Source organism: Panulirus ornatus, chromosome 57 (genome assembly GCF_036320965.1).
Source record: "Panulirus ornatus isolate Po-2019 chromosome 57, ASM3632096v1, whole genome shotgun sequence".
NCBI classification, from domain to species: Eukaryota; Metazoa; Arthropoda; class Malacostraca; order Decapoda; family Palinuridae; genus Panulirus; species Panulirus ornatus.
The window spans coordinates 5,136,061-5,156,030 of record NC_092280.1 but is presented as its reverse complement, the minus strand read 5'-3'; the positions used below and the strand labels follow the sequence as shown (position 1 = coordinate 5,156,030).

Below are 19,970 nucleotides of genomic sequence, written 5' to 3'. Positions count from 1 at the left end.
GATATTCCCTCTAAGGCCCAGTCCTCTGTTCTTAACGCTACCTCGCTAATGCGGAAAATGGCGAATAGTATGAAAAAAAAATATATATATATATATATATTGATTTATTTATTTATTATACTTTGTCGCTGTCTCCCGCGTTTGCGAGGTAGCGCAAGGAAACAGACGAAAGAAATGGCCCCCCCCCCCCCCCATACACATGTATATACATACGTCCACACACGCAAATATACATACCTACACAGCTTTCCATGGTTTACCCCAGACGCTTCACATGCCTTGCTTCAATCCACTGACAGCACGTCAACCCCGGTATACCACATCGCTCCAATTCACTCTATTCCTTGCCCTCCTTTCACCCTCCTGCATGTTCAGGCCCCGATCACACAAAATCTTTTTCACTCCATCTTTCCACCTCCAATTTGGTCTCCCTCTTCTTGTTCCCTCTACCTCCGACACATATATCCTCTTGGTCAATCTTTCCTCACTCATCCTCTCCATGTGCCCAAACCACTTCAAAACACCCTCTTCTGCTCTCTCAACCACGCTCTTTTTATTTCCACACATCTCTCTTACCCTTACGTTACTCACTCGATCAAACCACCTCACCCCACACATTGTCCTCAAACATCTCATTTCCAGCACATCCATCCTCCTGCGCACAACTCTATCCATAGCCCACGCCTCGCAACCATACAACATTGTTGGAACCACTATTCCTTCAAACATACCCATTTTTGCTTTCCGAGATAATGTTCTCGACTTTCACACATTTTTCAAGGCCCCCAGGATTTTCGCCCCCTCCCCCACCCTATGATCCACTTCCGCTTCCATGGTTCCATCCGCTGCCAGATCCACTCCCAGATATCTAAAACACTTCACTTCCTCCAGTTTTTCTCCATTCAAACTCACCTCCCAATTGACTTGACCCTCAACCCTACTGTACCTAATAACCTTGCTCATATTCACATTTACTCTTAACTTTCTTCTTCCACACACTTTTCCAAACTCAGTCACCAGCTTCTGCAGTTTCTCACATGAATCAGCCACCAGCGCTGTATCATCAGCGAACAACAACTGACTCACTTCCCAAGCTCTCTCATCCCCAACAGACTTCATACTTGCCCCTCTTTCCAAAACTCTTGCATTTACCTCCCTAACAACCCCATCCATAAACAAATTAAACAACCATGGAGACATCACACACCCCTGCCGCAAACCTACATTCACTGAGAACCAATCACTTTCCTCTCTTCCTACACGTACACATGCCTTACATCCTCGATAAAAACTTTTCACTGCTTCTAACAACTTTCCTCCCACACCATATATTCTTAATACCTTCCACAGAGCATCTCTATCAACTCTATCATATGCCTTCTCCAGATCCATAAATGCTACATACAAATCCATTTGCTTTTCTAAGTATTTCTCACATACATTCTTCAAAGCAAACACCTGATCCACACATCCTCTACCACTTCTGAAACCACACTGCTGTTCCCCAATCTGATGCTCAGTACATGCCTTCACCCTCTCAATCAATACCCTCCCATATAATTTACCAGGAATACTCAACAAACTTATACCTCTGTAATTTGAGCACTCACTCTTATCCCCTTTGCCTTTGTACAATGGCACTATGCACGCATTCCGCCAATCCTCAGGCACCTCACCATGAGTCATACATACATTAAATAACCTTACCAACCAGTCAACAATACAGTCACCCCCTTTTTTAATAAATTCCACTGCAATACCATCCAAACCTGCTGCCTTGCCGGCTTTCATCTTCCGCAAAGCTTTCACTACCTCTTCTCTGTTTACCAAATCATTTTCCCTAACCCTCTCACTTTGCACACACCACCTCGACCAAAACACCCTATATCTGCCACTCTATCATCAAACACATTCAACAAACCTTCAAAATACTCACTCCATCTCCCTCTCACATCACCACTACTTGTTTTCACCTCCCCATTTGCGCCCTTCACTGAAGTTCCCATTTGCTCCCTTGTCTTACGCACTTTATTTACCTCCTTCCAGGACATCTTTTTATTCTCCCTAAAATTTAATGATACTCTCTCACCCCAACTCTCATTTGCCCTTTTTTTCACCTCTTGCACCTTTCTCTTGACCTCCTGTCTCTTTCTTTTATACATCTCCCACTCAATTGCATTTTTTCCCTGCAAAAATCGTCCAAATGCCTCTCTCTTCTCTTTCACTAATACTCTTACTTCTTCATCCCACCACTCACTACCCTTTCTAATCAACCCACCTCCCACTCCCTGGAGATAGGGAAAAAAAGAATATTGCCCATGTATCCCTGCGTTTCGCAAAAGGCGACTATGAGAGGTTGGAGTGGGTGGCTGAAAATCCTCCCTTAAGTATTACTTCCGGAAGAAGTAACAGAGCAAGTAGCCAAGTGAGGGATTTTTTCTCTAAGGCTCTTTCATCTGTTCTTGATGCTACCTCGTTCACAAGGGAAATAGTGCACATGTATGGAGAGATATCTATCCATATATTCATTTCATATAAGTGTGTTGTATCTTGCATTGTTGAGGTATCAACTGGAAATAACATAAGTTTGGAGGTGCAGGAACTCCTGGAAAATGGGTCCTGGAGTAACTCCAGGGCTCTCTCATGAATAAACAATAATAAACAGATGAATAGATGAATTTAAAATACAATTCATATAATTTGCCTTATAGCCCATGTGTGCTTCAGTCAGTAGTTCACCAGAATAGCTGGTTTCTTTAGCATTTTGGATTCTGGGTCAACAGCTTTGGGATCATATACCTTAATTACATATATTGTGTTTCTTTGGTAGATTAGAGTTACTTACTCTGGTACAGGAATATAATTTCACTTTCTGCATCACAGTAAAATGGTTCATTTGGATTTTTGATGATTACGCATGACAGCTAGAGACTGAGTGTGAAGCAAATGTGGCCTTTTTTGTTTGTTCCTGGCACTGCCTTGCTGGAGGGGGTGGGGAATGCTATTTCATATGTGGTGGGGAGGTGACGGGAATGGATGAAGGCAGCAAGTATGAATATGTACATGTATATATATATATATAATATATATATATATATATATATATATATATATATATATATATATATTTTTTTTTACTGTCGCTGTCTCCCGCGTTTGCGAGGTAGCGCAAGGAAACAGACGAAAGAAATGGCCCAACCCCCCCCATACACATGTACATACAACGTCCACACACGCAAATATACTACCTACCGCTTTCCATGGTTTACCCAGCTTCACATGCCTTGATTCAATCCACCGAGAGCACGTCAACCCCTGTATACCACATCGCTCCAATTCACTCTATTCCTTGCCCTCCTTTCACCCTCCTGCATGTTCAGGCCCCGATCACACAAAATCTTTTTCACTCCATCTTTCCACCTCCAATTTGGTCTCCCTCTTCTCCTTGTTCCCTCCACCTCCGACACATATATCCTCTTGGTCAATCTTTCCTCACTCATCCTCTCCATATGCCCAAACCACTTCAAAACACCCTCTTCTGCTCTCTCAACCACGCTCTTTTTATTTCCACACATCTCTCTTACCCTTACGTTACTCACTCGATCAAACCACCTCACCCCACACATTGTCCTCAAACATCTCATTTCCAGCACATCCATCCTCCTGCGCACAACTCTATCCATAGCCCACGCCTCGCAACCATACAACATTGTTGGAACCACTATTCCTTCAAACATACCCATTTTTGCTTTCCGAGATAATGTTCTTGACTTCCACACATTTTTCAAGGCCCCCAGGATTTTCGCCCCCTCCCCCACCCTATGATCCACTTCCGCTTCCATGGTTCCATCCGCTGCCAGATCCACTCCCAGATATCTAAAACACTTCACTTCCTCCAGTTTTTCTCCATTCAAACTCACCTCCCAATTGACTTGACCCTCAACCCTACTGTACCTAATAACCTTGCTCTTATTCACATTTACTCTTAACTTTCTTCTTCCACACACTTTTCCAAACTCAGTCACCAGCTTCTGCAGTTTCTCACATGAATCAGCCACCAGCGCTGTATCATCAGCGAACAACAGCTGACTCACTTCCCAAGCTCTCTCATCCCCAACAGACTTCATACTTGCCCCTCTTTCCAAAACTTGCATTTACCTCCCTAACAACCCCATCCATAAACAAATTAAACAACCATGGAGACATCACACACCCCTGCCGCAAACCTACATTCACTGAGAACCAATCACTTTCCTCTCTTCCTACACGTACACATGCCTTACATCCTCGATAAAAACTTTTCACTGCTTTTAACAACTTTCCTCCCACACCATATATTCTTAATACCTTCCACAGAGCATCTCTATCAACTCTATCATATGCCTTCTCCAGATCCATAAATGCTACATACAAATCCATTTGCTTTTCTAAGTATTTCTCACATACATTCTTCAAAGCAAACACCTGATCCACACATCCTCTACCACTTCTGAAACCACACTGCTCTTCCCCAATCTGATGCTCTGTACATGCCTTCACCCTCTCAATCAATACCCTCCCATATAATTTACCAGGAATACTCAACAAACTTATACCTCTGTAATTTGAGCACTCACTCTTATCCCCTTTGCCTTTGTACAATGGCACTATGCACGCATTCCGCCAATCCTCAGGCACCTCACCATGAGTCATACATACATTAAATAACCTTACCAACCAGTCAACAATACAGTCACCCCCTTTTTTAATAAATTCCACTGCAATACCATCCAAACCTGCTGCCTTGCCGGCTTTCATCTTCCGCAAAGCTTTCACTACCTCTTCTCTGTTTACCAAATCATTTTCCCTAACCCTCTCACTTTGCACACCACCTCGACCAAAACACCCTATATCTGCCACTCTATCATCAAACACATTCAACAAACCTTCAAAATACTCACTCCATCTCCCTCTCACATCACCACTACTTGTTTTCACCTCCCCATTTGCGCCCTTCACTGAAGTTCCCATTTGCTCCCTTGTCTTACGCACTTTATTTACCTCCTTCCAGGACATCTTTTTATTCTCCCTAAAATTTAATGATACTCTCTCACCCCAACTCTCATTTGCCCTTTTTTTCACCTCTTGCACCTTTCTCTTGACCTCCTGTCTCTTTCTTTTATACATCTCCCACTCAATTGCATTTTTTCCCTGCAAAAATCGTCCAAATGCCTCTCTCTTCTCTTTCACTAATACTCTTACTTCTTCATCCCACCACTCACTACCCTTTCTAATCAACCCACCTCCCACTCCCTGGAGATAGGGAAAAAAAGAATATTGCCCATGTATCCCCTGCGTTTCGCAAAAGGCGACTATGAGAGGTTGGAGTGGGTGGCTGAAAATCCTCCCTTAAGTATTACTTCCGGAAGAAGTAACAGAGCAAGTAGCCAAGTGAGGGATTTTTTCTCTAAGGCTCTTTCATCTGTTCTTGATGCTACCTCGTTCACAAGGGAAATAGTGCACATGTATGGAGAGATATCTATCCATATATTCATTTCATATAAGTGTGTTGTATCTTGCATTGTTGAGGTATCAACTGGAAATAACATAAGTTTGGAGGTGCAGGAACTCCTGGAAAATGGGTCCTGGAGTAACTCCAGGGCTCTCTCATGAATAAACAATAATAAACAGATGAATAGATGAATTTAAAATACAATTCATATAATTTGCCTTATAGCCCCATGTGTGCTTCAGTCAGTAGTTCACCAGAATAGCTGGTTTCTTTAGCATTTTGGATTCTGGGTCAACAGCTTTGGGATCATATACCTTAATTACATATATTGTGTTTCTTTGGTAGATTAGAGTTACTTACTCTGGTACAGGAATATAATTTCACTTTCTGCATCACAGTAAAATGGTTCATTTGGATTTTTGATGATTACGCATGACAGCTAGAGACTGAGTGTGAAGCAAATGTGGCCTTTTTTGTTTGTTCCTGGCACTGCCTTGCTGGAGGGGGTGGGGAATGCTATTTCATATGTGGTGGGGAGGTGACGGGAATGGATGAAGGCAGCAAGTATGAATATGTACATGTGTATATATATATATATATATATATATATATATATATATATATATATATATATATATATATATATATTTTTTGCCGCTGTCTCCCGCGTTTGCGAGGTAGCGCAAGGAAACAGACGAAAGAAATGGCCCAACCCACCCCCATACACATGTATATACATACATCCACACACGCAAATATACATACCTACACAGCTTCACATGCCCTGATTCAATCCACTGACAGCACGTCAACCCTGGTATACCACATCGATCCAATTCACTCTATTCCTTGCCCTCCTTTCACCCTCCTGCATGTTCAGGCCCCAATCACACAAAATCTTTTTCACTCCATCTTTCCACCTCCAATTTGGTCTCCCTCTTCTCCTCGTTCCCTCCACCTCTGACACATATATCCTCTTGGTCAACCTTTCCTCACTCATTCTCTCCATGTGCCCAAACCATTTCAAAACACCCTCTTCTGCTCTCTCAACCACGCTCTTTTTATTTCCACACATCTCTCTTACCCTTACGTTACTTACTCGATCAAACCACGTCACACCACACATTGTCCTCAAACATCTCATTTCCAGCACATCCATCCTCCTGCGCACCACTCTATCCATAGCCCACGCCTCGCAACCATACAACATTGTTGGAACCACTATTCCTTCAAACATACCCATTTTTGCTTTCCGAGATAATGTTCTCGACTTCCACACATTCTTCAAGGCTCCCAGAATTTTCGCCCCCTCCCCCACCCTATGATCCACTTCCGCTTCCATGGTTCCATCCGCTGCCAGATCCACTCCCAGATATCTAAAACACTTTACTTCCTCCAGTTTTTCTCCATTCAAACTCACCTCCCAATTGACTTGACCCTCAACCCTACTGTACCTGATAACCTTGCTCTTATTCACATTTACTCTTGACTTTCTTCTTTCACACACTTTACCAAACTCAGTCACCAGCTTCTGCAGTTTCTCACATGAATCAGCCACCAGCGCTGTATCATCAGCGAACAACAACTGACTCACTTCCCAAGCTCTCTCATCCCCAACAGACTTCATACTTGCCCCTCTTTCCAAAACTCTTGCATTCACCTCCCTAACAACCCCATCCATAAACAAATTAAACAACCATGGAGACATCACACACCCCTGCCGCAAACCTACATTCACTGAGAACCAATCACTTTCCTCTCTTCCTACATCCTCGATAAAAACTTTTCACTGCTTCTAACAACTTGCCTCCCACACCATATATTCTTAATACCTTCCACAGAGCATCTCTATCAACTCTATCATATGCCTTCTCCAGATCCATAAATGCTACATACAAATCCATTTGCTTTTCTAAGTATTTCTCACATACATTCTTCAAAGCAAACACCTGATCCACACATCCTCTACCACTTCTGAAACCACACTGCTCTTCCCCAATCTGATGCTCTGTACATGCCTTCACCCTCTCAATCAATACCCTCCCATATAATTTAACAGGAATACTCAACAAACTTATACCTCTGTAATTTGAGCACTCACTCTTATCCCCTTTGCCTTTGTACAATGGCACTATGCACGCATTCCGCCAGTGATGGATTGCGCAAAAGATGCTTGTGGCATGAGAAGAGTGGGAGATGGGTTGATTAGAAAGGGTAGTGAGTGGTGGGATGAAGAAGTAAGAGTATTAGTGAAAGAGAAGAGAGAGGCATTTGGACAATTTTTGCAGGGAAAAATGCAATTGAGTGGGAGATGTATAAAAGAAAGAGACAGGAGGTCAAGAGAAAGGTGCAAGAGGTGAAAAAAAGGGCAAATGAGAGTTGGGGTGAAAGAGTATCATTAAATTTTAGGGAGAATAAAAAGATGTTCTGGAAGGAGGTAAATAAAGTGCGTAAGACATGGGAGCAAATGGGAACTTCAGTGAAGGGCGCAAATGGGGAGGTGATAACAAGTAGTGGTGATGTGAGAAGGAGATGGAGTGAGTATTTTGAAGGTTTGTTGAATGTGTTTGATGATAGAGTGGCAGATGTGGGGTGTTTTGGTCGAGGTGGTGTGCAAAGTGAGAGGGTTGGGGAAAATGATTTGGTAAACAGAGAAGAGGTAGTAAAAGCTTTGCGGAAGATGAAAGCTGGCAAGGCAGCAGGTTTGGATGGTATTGCAGTGGAATTTATTAAAAAAGGGGGTGACTGTATTGTTGACTGGTTGGTAAGGTTATTTAATGTATGTATGACTCATGGTGAGGTGCCTGAGGAGTATGTGATAGAATGTGAGAAAGTAAATTCTCGATTAATATGGGTAAAACTGAAAGTTGATGGAGAGAGATGGGTGATTATTGGTGCATATGCACCTGGGCATGAGAAGAAAGATCATGAGAGGCAAGTGTTTTGGGAGCAGCTGAATTGAGTGTGTTAGTGGTTTTGATGCACGAGACCGGGTTATAGTGATGGGTGATTTGAATGCAAAGGTGAGTAATGTGGCAGTTGAGGGAATAATTGGTATACATGGGGTGTTCAGTGTTGTAAATGGAAATGGTGAAGAGCTTGTAGATTTATGTGCTGAAAAAGGACTGATGATTGGGAATACCTGGTTTAAAAAGCGAGATATACATAAGTATACTTATGTAAGTAGGAGAGATGGCCAGAGAGCGTTATTGGATTACGTGTTAATTGACAGGCGCGCGAAAGAGAGACTTTTGGATGTTAATGTGCTGAGAGGTGCAACTGGAGGGATGTCTGATCATTATCTTGTGGAGGCTAAGGTGAAGATTTGTATGGGTTTTCAGAAAAGAAGAGTGAATGTTGGGGTGAAGAGAGTGGTGAGAGTAAGTGAGCTTGGGAAGGAGACTTGTGTGAGGAAGTACCAGGAGAGACTGAGTACAGAATGGAAAAAGGTGAGAACAATGGAAGTAAGGGGAGTGGGGGAGGAATGGGATGTATTTAGGGAATCAGTGATGGATTGCGCAAAAGATGCTTGTGGCATGAGAAGAGTGGGAGATGGGTTGATTAGAAAGGGTAGTGAGTGGTGGGATGAAGAAGTAAGAGTATTAGTGAAAGAGAAGAGAGAGGCATTTGGACGATTTTTGCAGGGAAAAAATGCAATTGAGTGGGAGATGTATAAAAGAAAGAGACAGGAGGTCAAGAGAAAGGTGCAAGAGGTGAAAAAAAGGGCAAATGAGAGTTGGGGTGAGAGAGTATCATTAAATTTTAGGGAGAATAAAAAGATGTCCTGGAAGGAGGTAAATAAAGTGCGTAAGACAAGGGAGCAAATGGGAACTTCAGTGAAGGGCGCAAATGGGGAGGTGATAACAAGTAGTGGTGATGTGAGAAGGAGATGGAGTGAGTATTTTGAAGGTTTGCTGAATGTGTTTGGTGATGGAGTGGCAGATGTGGGGTGTTTTGGTCGAGGTGGTGTGCAAAGTGAGAGGGTTGGGGAAAATGATTTGGTAAACAGAGAAGAGGTAGTAAAAGCTTTGCGGAAGATGAAAGCCGGCAAGGCAGCAGGTTTGGATGGTATTGCAGTGGAATTTATTAAAAAAGGGGGTGACTGTATTGTTGACTGGTTGGTAAGGTTATTTAATGTATGTATGACTCATGGTGAGGTGCCTGAGGATTGGCGGAATGCATGCATAGTGCCATTGTACAAAGGCAAAGGGGATAAGAGTGAGTGCTCAAATTACAGAGGTATAAGTTTGTTGAATATTCCTGGTAAATTATATGGGAGGGTATTGATTGAGAGGGTGAAGGCATGTACTGAGCATCAGATTGGGGAAGAGCAGTGTGGTTTCAGAAGTGGTAGAGGATGTGTGGATCAGGTGTTTGCTTTGAAGAATGTATGTGAGAAATACTTAGAAAAGCAAATGGATTTGTATGTAGCATTTATGGATCTGGAGAAGGCATATGATAGAGTTGATAGAGATGCTCTGTGGAAGGTATTAAGAATATATGGTGTGGGAGGCAAGTTGTTAGAAGCAGTGAAAAGTTTTTATCAAGGATGTAAGGCATGTGTACGTGTAGGAAGAGAGGAAAGTGATTGGTTCTCAGTGAATGTAGGTTTGCGGCAGGGGTGTGTGATGTCTCCATGGTTGTTTAATTTGTTTATGGATGGGGTTGTTAGGGAGGTGAATGCAAGAGTTTTGGAAAGAGGGGCAAGTATGAAGTCTGTTGGGGATGAGAGAGCTTGGGAAGTGAGTCAGTTGTTGTTCGCTGATGATACAGCGCTGGTGGCTGATTCATGTGAGAAACTGCAGAAGCTGGTGTCTGAGTTTGGTAAAGTGTGTGAAAGAAGAAAGTTAAGAGTAAATGTGAATAAGAGCAAGGTTATTAGGTACAGTAGGGTTGAGGGTCAAGTCAATTGGGAGGTGAGTTTGAATGGAGAAAAACTGGAGGAAGTAAAGTGTTTTAGATATCTGGGAGTGGATCTGGCAGCGGATGGAACCATGGAAGCGGAAGTGAATCATAGGGTGGAGGAGGGGGCGAAAATCCTGGGAGCCTTGAAGAATGTATGGAAGTCGAGAACATTATCTCAGAAAGCAAAAATGGGTATGTTTGAAGGAATAGTGGTTCCAACAATGTTGTATGGTTGCGAGGCGTGGGCTATGGATAGAGTGGTGCGCAGGAGGATGGATGTGCTGGAAATGAGATGTTTGAGGACAATGTGTGGTGTGAGGTGGTTTGATCAAGTAAGTAACGTAAGGGTAAGAGAGATGTGTGGAAATAAAAAGAGCGTGGTTGAGAGAGCAGAAGAGGGTGTTTTGAAATGGTTTGGGCACATGGAGAGAATGAGTGAGGAAAGATTGACCAAGAGGATATATGTGTCAGAGGTGGAGGGAACGAGGAGAAGAGGGAGACCAAATTGGAGGTGGAAAGATGGAGTGAAAAAGATTTTTTGTGATCGGGGCCTGAACATGCAGGAGGGTGAAAGGTGGGCAAGGAATAGAGTGAATTGGAGCGATGTGGTATACCGGGGTTGACGTGCTGTCAGTGGATTGAATCAGGGCATGTGAAGCGTCTGGGGTAAACCATGGAAAGCTGTGTAGGTATGTATATTTGCGTGTGTGGACGTATGTATATACATGTGTATGGGGGTGGGTTGGGCCATTTCTTTCGTCTGTTTCCTTGCGCTACCTCGCAAACGCGGGAGACAGCAACAAAGAAAAAAAAAAAAAAATGTGTGTCTGTGTATGTAGAAGTATGTATACATTGAAATGTAAGGTATGTATATGTGTGTGTGTGTGGGCATGTATGTATATACATATGAATGTGATGGGTTGGGCCATTCTTTTGTCTGTTTCCTTGCGCTACCTTGCTAACACCGGAGACAGCGACAAAGTATAATGAATAAATAGATAATAAAGAATGAATGGGCTCTATCACTGAAAAAATAATGTAATGATTTTCTAATATATTACTTTCAGGTTATGTCGTGTCTCTACTGATGCTGATCATTGTCAGCTTTTTTGAGATATGGTGGCCTGACACCTTTCCGGCTAATATTTCATACAAGATTACTCTATTTTCGGTATCAGTGGTGGCCTTTGGTTGTACAGGTGAGTTAGGTGATTTGATTTACCTTTTTACACCCTCAGCATCTTTTCTAGTTGTACATGAGTGTACCCTTTCATTTCTGATCTTGACAGTGCTCAGGGATATAACAAGCTCGCAACCCACCTCCAGAATGCTTTAAACTTCATATTAAAAAGAAAAGAAAACATACCCTGTGAGGTATGTTTTTACCATAATGGTAAGCAAGTGACATATAGTGTAGATAACCTCCAATGTGTTGGTTAAGCATATTTCTAGATGGCACTATCCTCTACTTTTCCATACACCAATGTGACCATTTAGAATGTCTCTTAACTTGATTCCTTTATAGGTGATAAAGTTTTCTTTAAAGAAAGTGGAAGATGTGTTGATATCTTATGCCTTTACATAATGAAAGCAAGAGGTAATCTGTGTTCACTGGTCATGTAGTGCAGATCACCCAGATTGTATATGGAGTCAAGGAGAGTTTGTACTAATGAAATATAAGGTGAATAGGGCATCTTTCTTTCTTGTTCTCTTAGGAAACATCATGTTTTCTTTAAAGAAAGTGGAAGATGTGTTGATATCTTATGCCTTTACATAATGAAAGCAAGAGGTAATCTGTGTTCACTGGTCATGTAGTGCAGATCACCCAGATTGTATATGGAGTCAAGGAGAGTGTGTACTTATGAAATATAAGGTGAATAGGGCATCTTTCTTTCTTGTTCTCTTAGGAAACATCATGTTTTTACCATGACCAATTGCAGATCACTGTTGTATTGTTAGTACTGTATTGATTTGAAACAACAACAAACTTAGTCTTGAGTTGAACAGAGTACTTTGCTTAGAGGTCTGCCACCTTCCTACAACTTTTTTTTTTTCAAATCCAACATGCCCATCACCCCATCCATAAATCCATAAGCAAATTAAACAACCATGGTGACATCTTACACCCCTGCTGCATACCATCCTTCACTGGGAACCATTCAGTCTCCTCACATGCTACTCATACTCACGCCTTACACCCTTAGAAAAAAACTCCTCTGCTTCCAGCAACTTACCTGCCACACCATATATTCTTAAGACCTTTCACAAAGCATCTCTATCAACCATATCATATGCCTTCTCCAGATCCATAAATGCCACATACTAATCCATCTGTTTTTCTAAGTATTTCTCACACACACATTTTTCAAAGCAAACACCTGATCTGCACGTCCTTTACCACTGCTGCAACCACACTACTCCTTCCCAATCTGATGCTCTGTAGATGCCTTCACCCTCTCAATCAATACCATCCCATACAATTTACCAGGTATACTCAACAAACTTATACATCTGTAGTTTGAACACTCACCTTTATCCCCTTTGCCATTACAGAATGGCATTATACATGCATTGCTCCAATCTTCGGGCACTTCACCATGATCCATTTATACATTGAATATCCTTACCAACCAATCAACAACACAGTCACCCCCTTTCTTAATAAATTTGACTGCAGTACCATTCAGTCCTGTTGCCTTGTCAGATTTCATCTTCTGCGAGGCTTTCACCCCCCCCCCCCCCCTTCCCTTTTCATATGTGTTCAACATATCTCATTAAAGTGAGGTAGCATCTAGAAATAGATGACAGCCATAGGGGAAAAATCTTCACTTTCACTTGGCTTTTTCACTTGTTCCCTGTAAGTTTCGCCCATACAACCCGGTGTTGTATAGATTCGAAGCAAGAGCTGTAAATGAGAAAGGAGAAGAGGGTGGATGTTTTGGAAAGAAAATGCTTCAGGACAGTATGTGATGTGTGGAGGGTTGATTGAGTATGAAATGATAGCACAAGAGAGAGTTTTCATAATCAGAAGGGTATGGTTGAGAGAGCTGATGAGGATGTACTGAGATGGTTAGGAAATATGTGTAGGATAAGTTAGGAAAATTGACAGAAAAGGTACAAGTGTCAAAGGTGGACGGGACAAGGGGAATGGGGAGATTTACTTGGAGTTGGAATGATGGGAAGTTGTGCATGGGTTAAAATGGATTGAAGTGATGTGGTACACAGGGAGCAATGTGCTGTCAGTTGACTGAACTAGGGCATCTGAGGTGGTCAGGAGAAACACAGAAAGGTACAGTAAGACATTAAAGACTTTTCTTCCCTTTTTTTCTACTCTCACTGCATTTCCTTTAAAGTATTAAAGAGCTTAATAAAGGACTTCATGAAAAATGTTGTGAATCATTACTTTATTTAATTTTTGAAATAGGAATGCCTGCCTCATTGGAACAGATGCCATACTTTTGAAAGTTTCTCTCTCTTTCAGTCCAGCAGTCAAGTTTCTATGGTTATACCAGCATGCTGCCAAAGCGTTATACTCAAGCTGTTATGACAGGAGAGAGTGAGTATTGATGGTATACAGACCTAGATCATCAGTTGCTATATTTTTAGATCTTTTTGTTACTTAATGCTTATCTGAATAATAGCTATTATAAGTTGCTGAGAGCAATGTATGGTCCATTTTAGAGCCATTTTGTTTGCCTTTGAATGCTGCATGAAACATGTTCGAAGAAATTGTGCCACAAGGCCAGTGTTGGAATTGGAATCTGTTATCAAATTATGGGTAATTTATATTAAATGTTTAGTTACTGTTGATGAGCAGCAATGTAAGTGAAATTAGGGAAAGTTTGAGGACAGTTTATATTATTCCCCAACAATCAAGAGAGTTTACTTACATATTCTACCGTCCTCATTTTTTGATTGATCACCAAGGAAAAAACATATTCTGTTTGAGGTACTTTTGGGGGAGAACTAGGTGAGTGGCAGAAGAAAAAATTATTAGAAATTGCACTTAAACTTTCAGTTTTGAGATCAGTAAATTTTGAATTTTATTTATATTTCTTTTTTAGTGTATGATCTCCAAAATGTGTTAGTATAAAGGAAAAATGAATTGAATAATCATTTTTACATGAATATTGCATATCAATATGGGAGTAGGCATGAAAAACTGTGCATATTATTGTGCAAATTAGTAATACATTTCAGTACAAAAACTTAATAGAAAAATACTTAAACCTAAAGATACAAGGATTCAAGCTACCCAATTTCCTGTGCAGTGTTTCTAAATAAGTAGGTAGTAATTGGTAGGCACCCAGCAACCAGGGAGGTATATTACTGATACTATCTGCCTTGGTATTGGGTGGGTTAGTGATGATTATGAAGGGAGTCATCACAGAAGTGGTTGTCAATTTGCACTCCTTTAACCCAGGTAGCTGTCTTTTCTTTCTGTTTCACCCACACATGGACTGCTGGTATTCTGTCCATGAACATACAATCCCTCATTGTCACAAATAACACTTGACAACACTCGCGCATCTAATTTTCCGCAACTCTAGATTTTCTTGCAGAGTGAATGCTTTGCATTAGCCCTGCCTTTTGGCAACATGGTAGATAGATAGAAGTAGCAGGTAGAAATGTTAGGCAGGAGCTTTAAGTAGAAACATGAGGTAGAAGTAGAAGGTAGCAGCATTAGCTGCGAGTATTAGGTAGAAGTATAGCGTGTAACTTTAGGCAGGATTATTAGGTAGACTCAGTAGGTAGAAGCAGTTGGGAAGAACCTCTGAAAACACTGCCATTGGCCTACTAAGGGTGAGGCACTAAAGTCCAAGAAGTGGCGCTGGAGTTCATCGGTTATGGAGACTTTTGACATGGCCACTCCCTTGAGCGAGTTCCCAAAGGGAATGGGCATCAGAGACATAGATAGATACATATATTTCACTTACAGCTAACACTGTGCCTCAGTATGACATAAAAGTACAGTTACAAGGAAAACAGTCTCTTAAGGAAAAAAGAAATTTTCTTTCCCTTGTCTTTAATGAGAGAGCTGTCAAGCATGACATTTATTCCCCTGTCTTACTTATCCTTTCTTTATCATTAGACTTGTCAGTCCACAAACTTTTATGCCCTTAGTTAACTTTCTTTTTATTTTCTGTTACATTTAAGGAGGGTGGAGTTAACACCATCACCACCCGCTCATTCCTCTGTTATCCCTCTTGCTAATGGGGTGATGCAACCAAAATTCTGTAGATGTAATATTGTATGTATCAATATGGACTGAACCAGAGCATGTGAAATATCTGTGGTAAACCGTGGAAAGGTTTGTGGGGCATGGATGTGGATAGGGAGCTGTATTTTTGGTGCATTACACATAACAGCTGGAGCATTAGGTAGAGACATTAGGTAAGAGTAGTAGACAGAAGTTAGGTAGACATTAAATAGTTGTAGTCAGAAGGAAAATTAGATAGGAGCCTTTGCAAGCACTGCAGTAGCATTGCCCTCTGCCAGTGGCCTGTTAAGGGTGAGGCATAAAGGCTGTGTCACTGTAGTATATTAGTTATGGAGACTCTGTTGTCATGGCCACCCACTTGAGGGTGTTCCAGTTGGAACAGGTGTCAGAGATAGATATACAGCAAATTGCAAAAATCAGTGCATTTAGAACAAGCACTGGTTGCCTAGCAACCACAAACACTCAACACTTTCATAATTTCTTAATGGAACAGTGATCCTCCCACTACAGACCCAACACAAAATGCTTGGGATCCATTTCTGTGCAACAGAACAATACTCCTCCAACTAAAAACCACTATATAGATAATCACAAACCCCCTGTTAGAAATAAAAAGCTTAAGCTTGCCTCATGCGTCCAGTTAATGTAACAATATTAAAAGACATAAACATTGAAATTACTCAACAAGCACTAAACAACCTTCCTCCCCTTAGTATTAAACAACACCCTACCGGACATACCCATCAGAAGCCACAATTCCGGACAAACATGAGTCACCCTTATCTGTTTATACTTTGGACATCAACCATCCCTACAGCACTACAAACACCAGGTTTCAGCATATCCCAAGATCCCTCATACCAATGATGCAACTACCATGACGGAGACACCAAACACTGCTTATTTGTCCTGCACTCTCAGCACATAGATGAAAACATATTACTTTACGACCTATGGTCTCGCCCATTGGACGTGGCTGGCTTCCCAAGCACTATGGGAGCCTCATGAAAAGATAGAAGGGACTCCTGAGGCAGGAAGTAAATAAGTAAGTCAGCATTCACCCTCTTAGAAATAGAATGCATTTTGAAAATAGCATTTTCATTTGTCATTTGTTAATGTATAAGCAATAGTTTTTTCTCATTTCTATTTTAGGTGAGATACAGTCCTTGATTTATAGGCTTTGTACATAGAAAACTGGTACTCCATCTTATAGCTGGCTATCTTATTGGTTAACACAGTACCCTCTTGAAATAAGGAAGTAGCCCAGCCTCTACCATTTTCAAGTTAGTTCAAATTTACTTTAACTTCTGTTGACTGCATCCCCTTAGTATTCCCTTCTTACCTTTTTAAGAATGCCAAAAGAAGGAAGCTTGGCTGTGTGAATGTTCACAGACTTAATGTGTATCATAATTTACTTTTTGATTTACTCATTGTAAAACAGCTCTTATTGGTACACAACTATTTTTCTTTTATCTTGAATAAACCATATACCTAGTTTGTTTATTACTAGTTTGGTAACTTTCTTTTCATTTATTTCATCTTTCACATGAACTCATAATGTGCTTTTGGTATTTTATGGGAATATAAGGCATATGGTTGATATTCAGTGACCAACTCATCATTATTAGTAAAAAATTTTGTTAATTATTTGAAAAGAATTTTGCACACCTAGTTTTGGATGGCAAGAATTTTTTTTAGACTTAATAACCAGCCAACTACTCCATGACTACCACTCAGGTACGGCAGGACTAATCATCTCTGGGAATCGTATAGTGACAAAGTTGCTGTTGGATGACCAGCGGATCAATACCATGATCTTCTTCGTCATCTCCGTTGCCTTTGTGTTCCTCTGCCTCATCACGCACATTGCTATTCAGAAGACAACATTTATACAGGTTCCAATCATCTAATTTTAAGTATACCACAACATTAAAATTTTTTTGATGTCTGTATCATCATGCATTTTATGGTAAACCAGAGACCACATTCATTTAGACATCCGTGTATTAACTTTGGCATGAGACCTCCAAGTAACTTAATTTTGTGTAGTTATTATGATTATAAAAATTTTTAGGCTCTTGTTTTATACTGCATCCCTGTCTGTTCATGGTTAATTCTAATTTTTTGTTCAAATGTAGTTTTTCTGTGAAACCAGAACTTCTTGGTTTTTCTCACCATTTTGCATGTTGATGCCTTATGAAAAATTTTAATTGATTTTTTTTTTTGCTCATATTCATGGACTCTGTGCAGTGTTTTTCTCATACTGATAGTCTTAACCTTGTATGGTATGGTATCTAATCTCTTCTCTAGTTTTCTTTTCAAATTGCAAATACAGTGTACTGTGTGTGGAGATTGTTTTTGATAATCATATTTTGCAATGGAAGTCCCCAAAACATAATTTTCCAGCCTTCTTCAGACTCTTCCTACATGACCACTCAGTACTTCATGCAGGCCACATTGTTAGAATTCCTTAGAAAAGCAGATGACCTCACAGTCACATCATAACACTCTGATAATAATCAGGAATCAGCAAACATGTAACATTACACCACACAGTGGAAATACTGGCTCACTCAGAGCAGAATATCTGCATCCCCATAAAAATCCTCCATCGCCCTTTTAACCCTGGACATACTAATACAACCAGCATCCTTTCATAACTCTGAATGGTCGGCTATATCCACTCAACAGACTCCAACCATATTGAGTATCACAAATGCTGCACAGGACATAAACTCCCCTTCCACAAAGATTGATACAAATGCCTTAAACAAAGTAAATGCCCTCAGAACACTGGCACCAGCTTTGCACAAAGAGAATCCATTAGTTTCTTTACTAAGAGATCATCCACTCCACAATAAACTGTCTAACCTTTCAACCATCCACCCTGTCAAATGAAAACGTAAAACTGAACAACACGAAAATAGGCCCTTGACAACAAATGATTACCTTGCATGGAAACAAAAATACTTCTTATACACACATACTCTGTAATGACTTAATAATCATTGAACAAATGCCCTTCTGACCCATTTGTAAATTCTACCCCACCTGTCTGAAACTGCACCCCAGATATGTACGATTTGACACTTTTTTATTTGTGTTCTGGTCACCATACATCTCAGTAACTGAACAAACATAGTTTCATCATATCATAGAACCCATCATGTCCAAGGTGTAACGTATATTGTGAAAACATACTCCTTAACTGTCCTGTATGCATCTCACAAAGACACATATTACACCACCACACAACTTGACATGCCACACATATTGGATGTGGCCAGCTCCATTGAGGGGTTTCCTGGGACGGGCAAGACAATAATTCTGTATTTCCTTAGGTTTAGGGGTGAAAGAATACTACCCACATATTCCCTGCCTGTTGTAGAAGGTAACAAAAAGGGGCAAGATTGGGGCTAGAAACCCTTCAGAGACTCAGGGTGAAGTATCTCAGTGTTCATGAATGCAACCATTGTAAAGAAGGAAGATAGAGGCTAGTAGTATGTTTGAGAGAATAAACATGAATGTTCTACCTCTGAGTGAAACTAAACCCAAGGGGGAAGGGGAAAGAATTATTTGGGAATGTCTTAGGGGTGGAGTTAGGGGTTACTGTGAAGGTGAGAGAAAAAGGACTAGGTGGTATTTCTACTGAAGGAGGAGCTTTGGATATGCATGAAAGAGTGTAATTAAGTGAGCCTCAGACTGATGTAGATGGAAAAGAAAGTGAAATACAATAGGTGGGTTATTGTTAGTGCTTATACACCTGCTAATGAGAGCAGTGAGGAAGAGAGATGGTTGCATCAGCAATTGATGTGAGGGATAGAGTATCTGTGATTGATATAATGCAGGAGTGAGTGATTTGGGTGTTGGAGTTATAAGGGGTACATGGGGTGTGAATGAAAATAGTGAACAGCTTGGGGAGTTGTATGTTAGTTTTATTTTGTTTACATAGGGTGATGTGCTGTCAGTGGATTGAATCAGGGCATTTGAAGCTACAAAAAAGGTCTGTGGGGCCTGGTTGTGGATAGGGGGCTGTGGTTTTGGTGCATTGCACATATCAGCTAGAGAATGGATGTGAGTGAATGTGCTGGTAGGGCAGAGTTCACCATGTGGACTCATTTTATATTTCTTCTCTTTAATGTCACTTCTCCATGAAAAGCTGGGTATCTTTGACTAAAGAAGACCAGTAAGGCAACTGATAACCTGATGAATCATGAGTTGTGGGTCACTGTTATACCTAACCTGTCTCCCAAATCCCGCTATAGGAGAATAGTTGAGGAGACCAATTGTCTGCTCGTAAATTTTAGAATAGCATTCAGGTTCGTGGATACGTAGTTATTCAGCAAGCTGTTT

General features: G+C 40.9%; 2 protein-coding genes across 3 annotated transcripts in view; one reads left to right on the top strand and one right to left on the bottom strand.

Moving 5' to 3' along the window:
- Prosbeta6 (proteasome beta6 subunit) overlaps window positions 1–19,970 on the bottom strand; it is a 71,803-nt gene that overhangs the window by 16,426 nt on the left and 35,407 nt on the right. The gene's annotated exons all lie outside the window — the stretch shown is intronic.
- Window positions 1–19,970, top strand: part of Ent3 (equilibrative nucleoside transporter 3) — a 41,787-nt gene that overhangs the window by 7,478 nt on the left and 14,339 nt on the right. For both annotated transcript variants that reach the window (XM_071694329.1, XM_071694330.1), the window contains exons 5-7: window positions 11,464–11,595; window positions 13,878–13,952; window positions 17,355–17,512. In XM_071694329.1, the coding sequence (XP_071550430.1) occupies window positions 11,464–11,595; window positions 13,878–13,952; window positions 17,355–17,512 (365 nt within the window). The remainder of the gene's footprint in view (window positions 1–11,463; window positions 11,596–13,877; window positions 13,953–17,354; window positions 17,513–19,970) is intronic.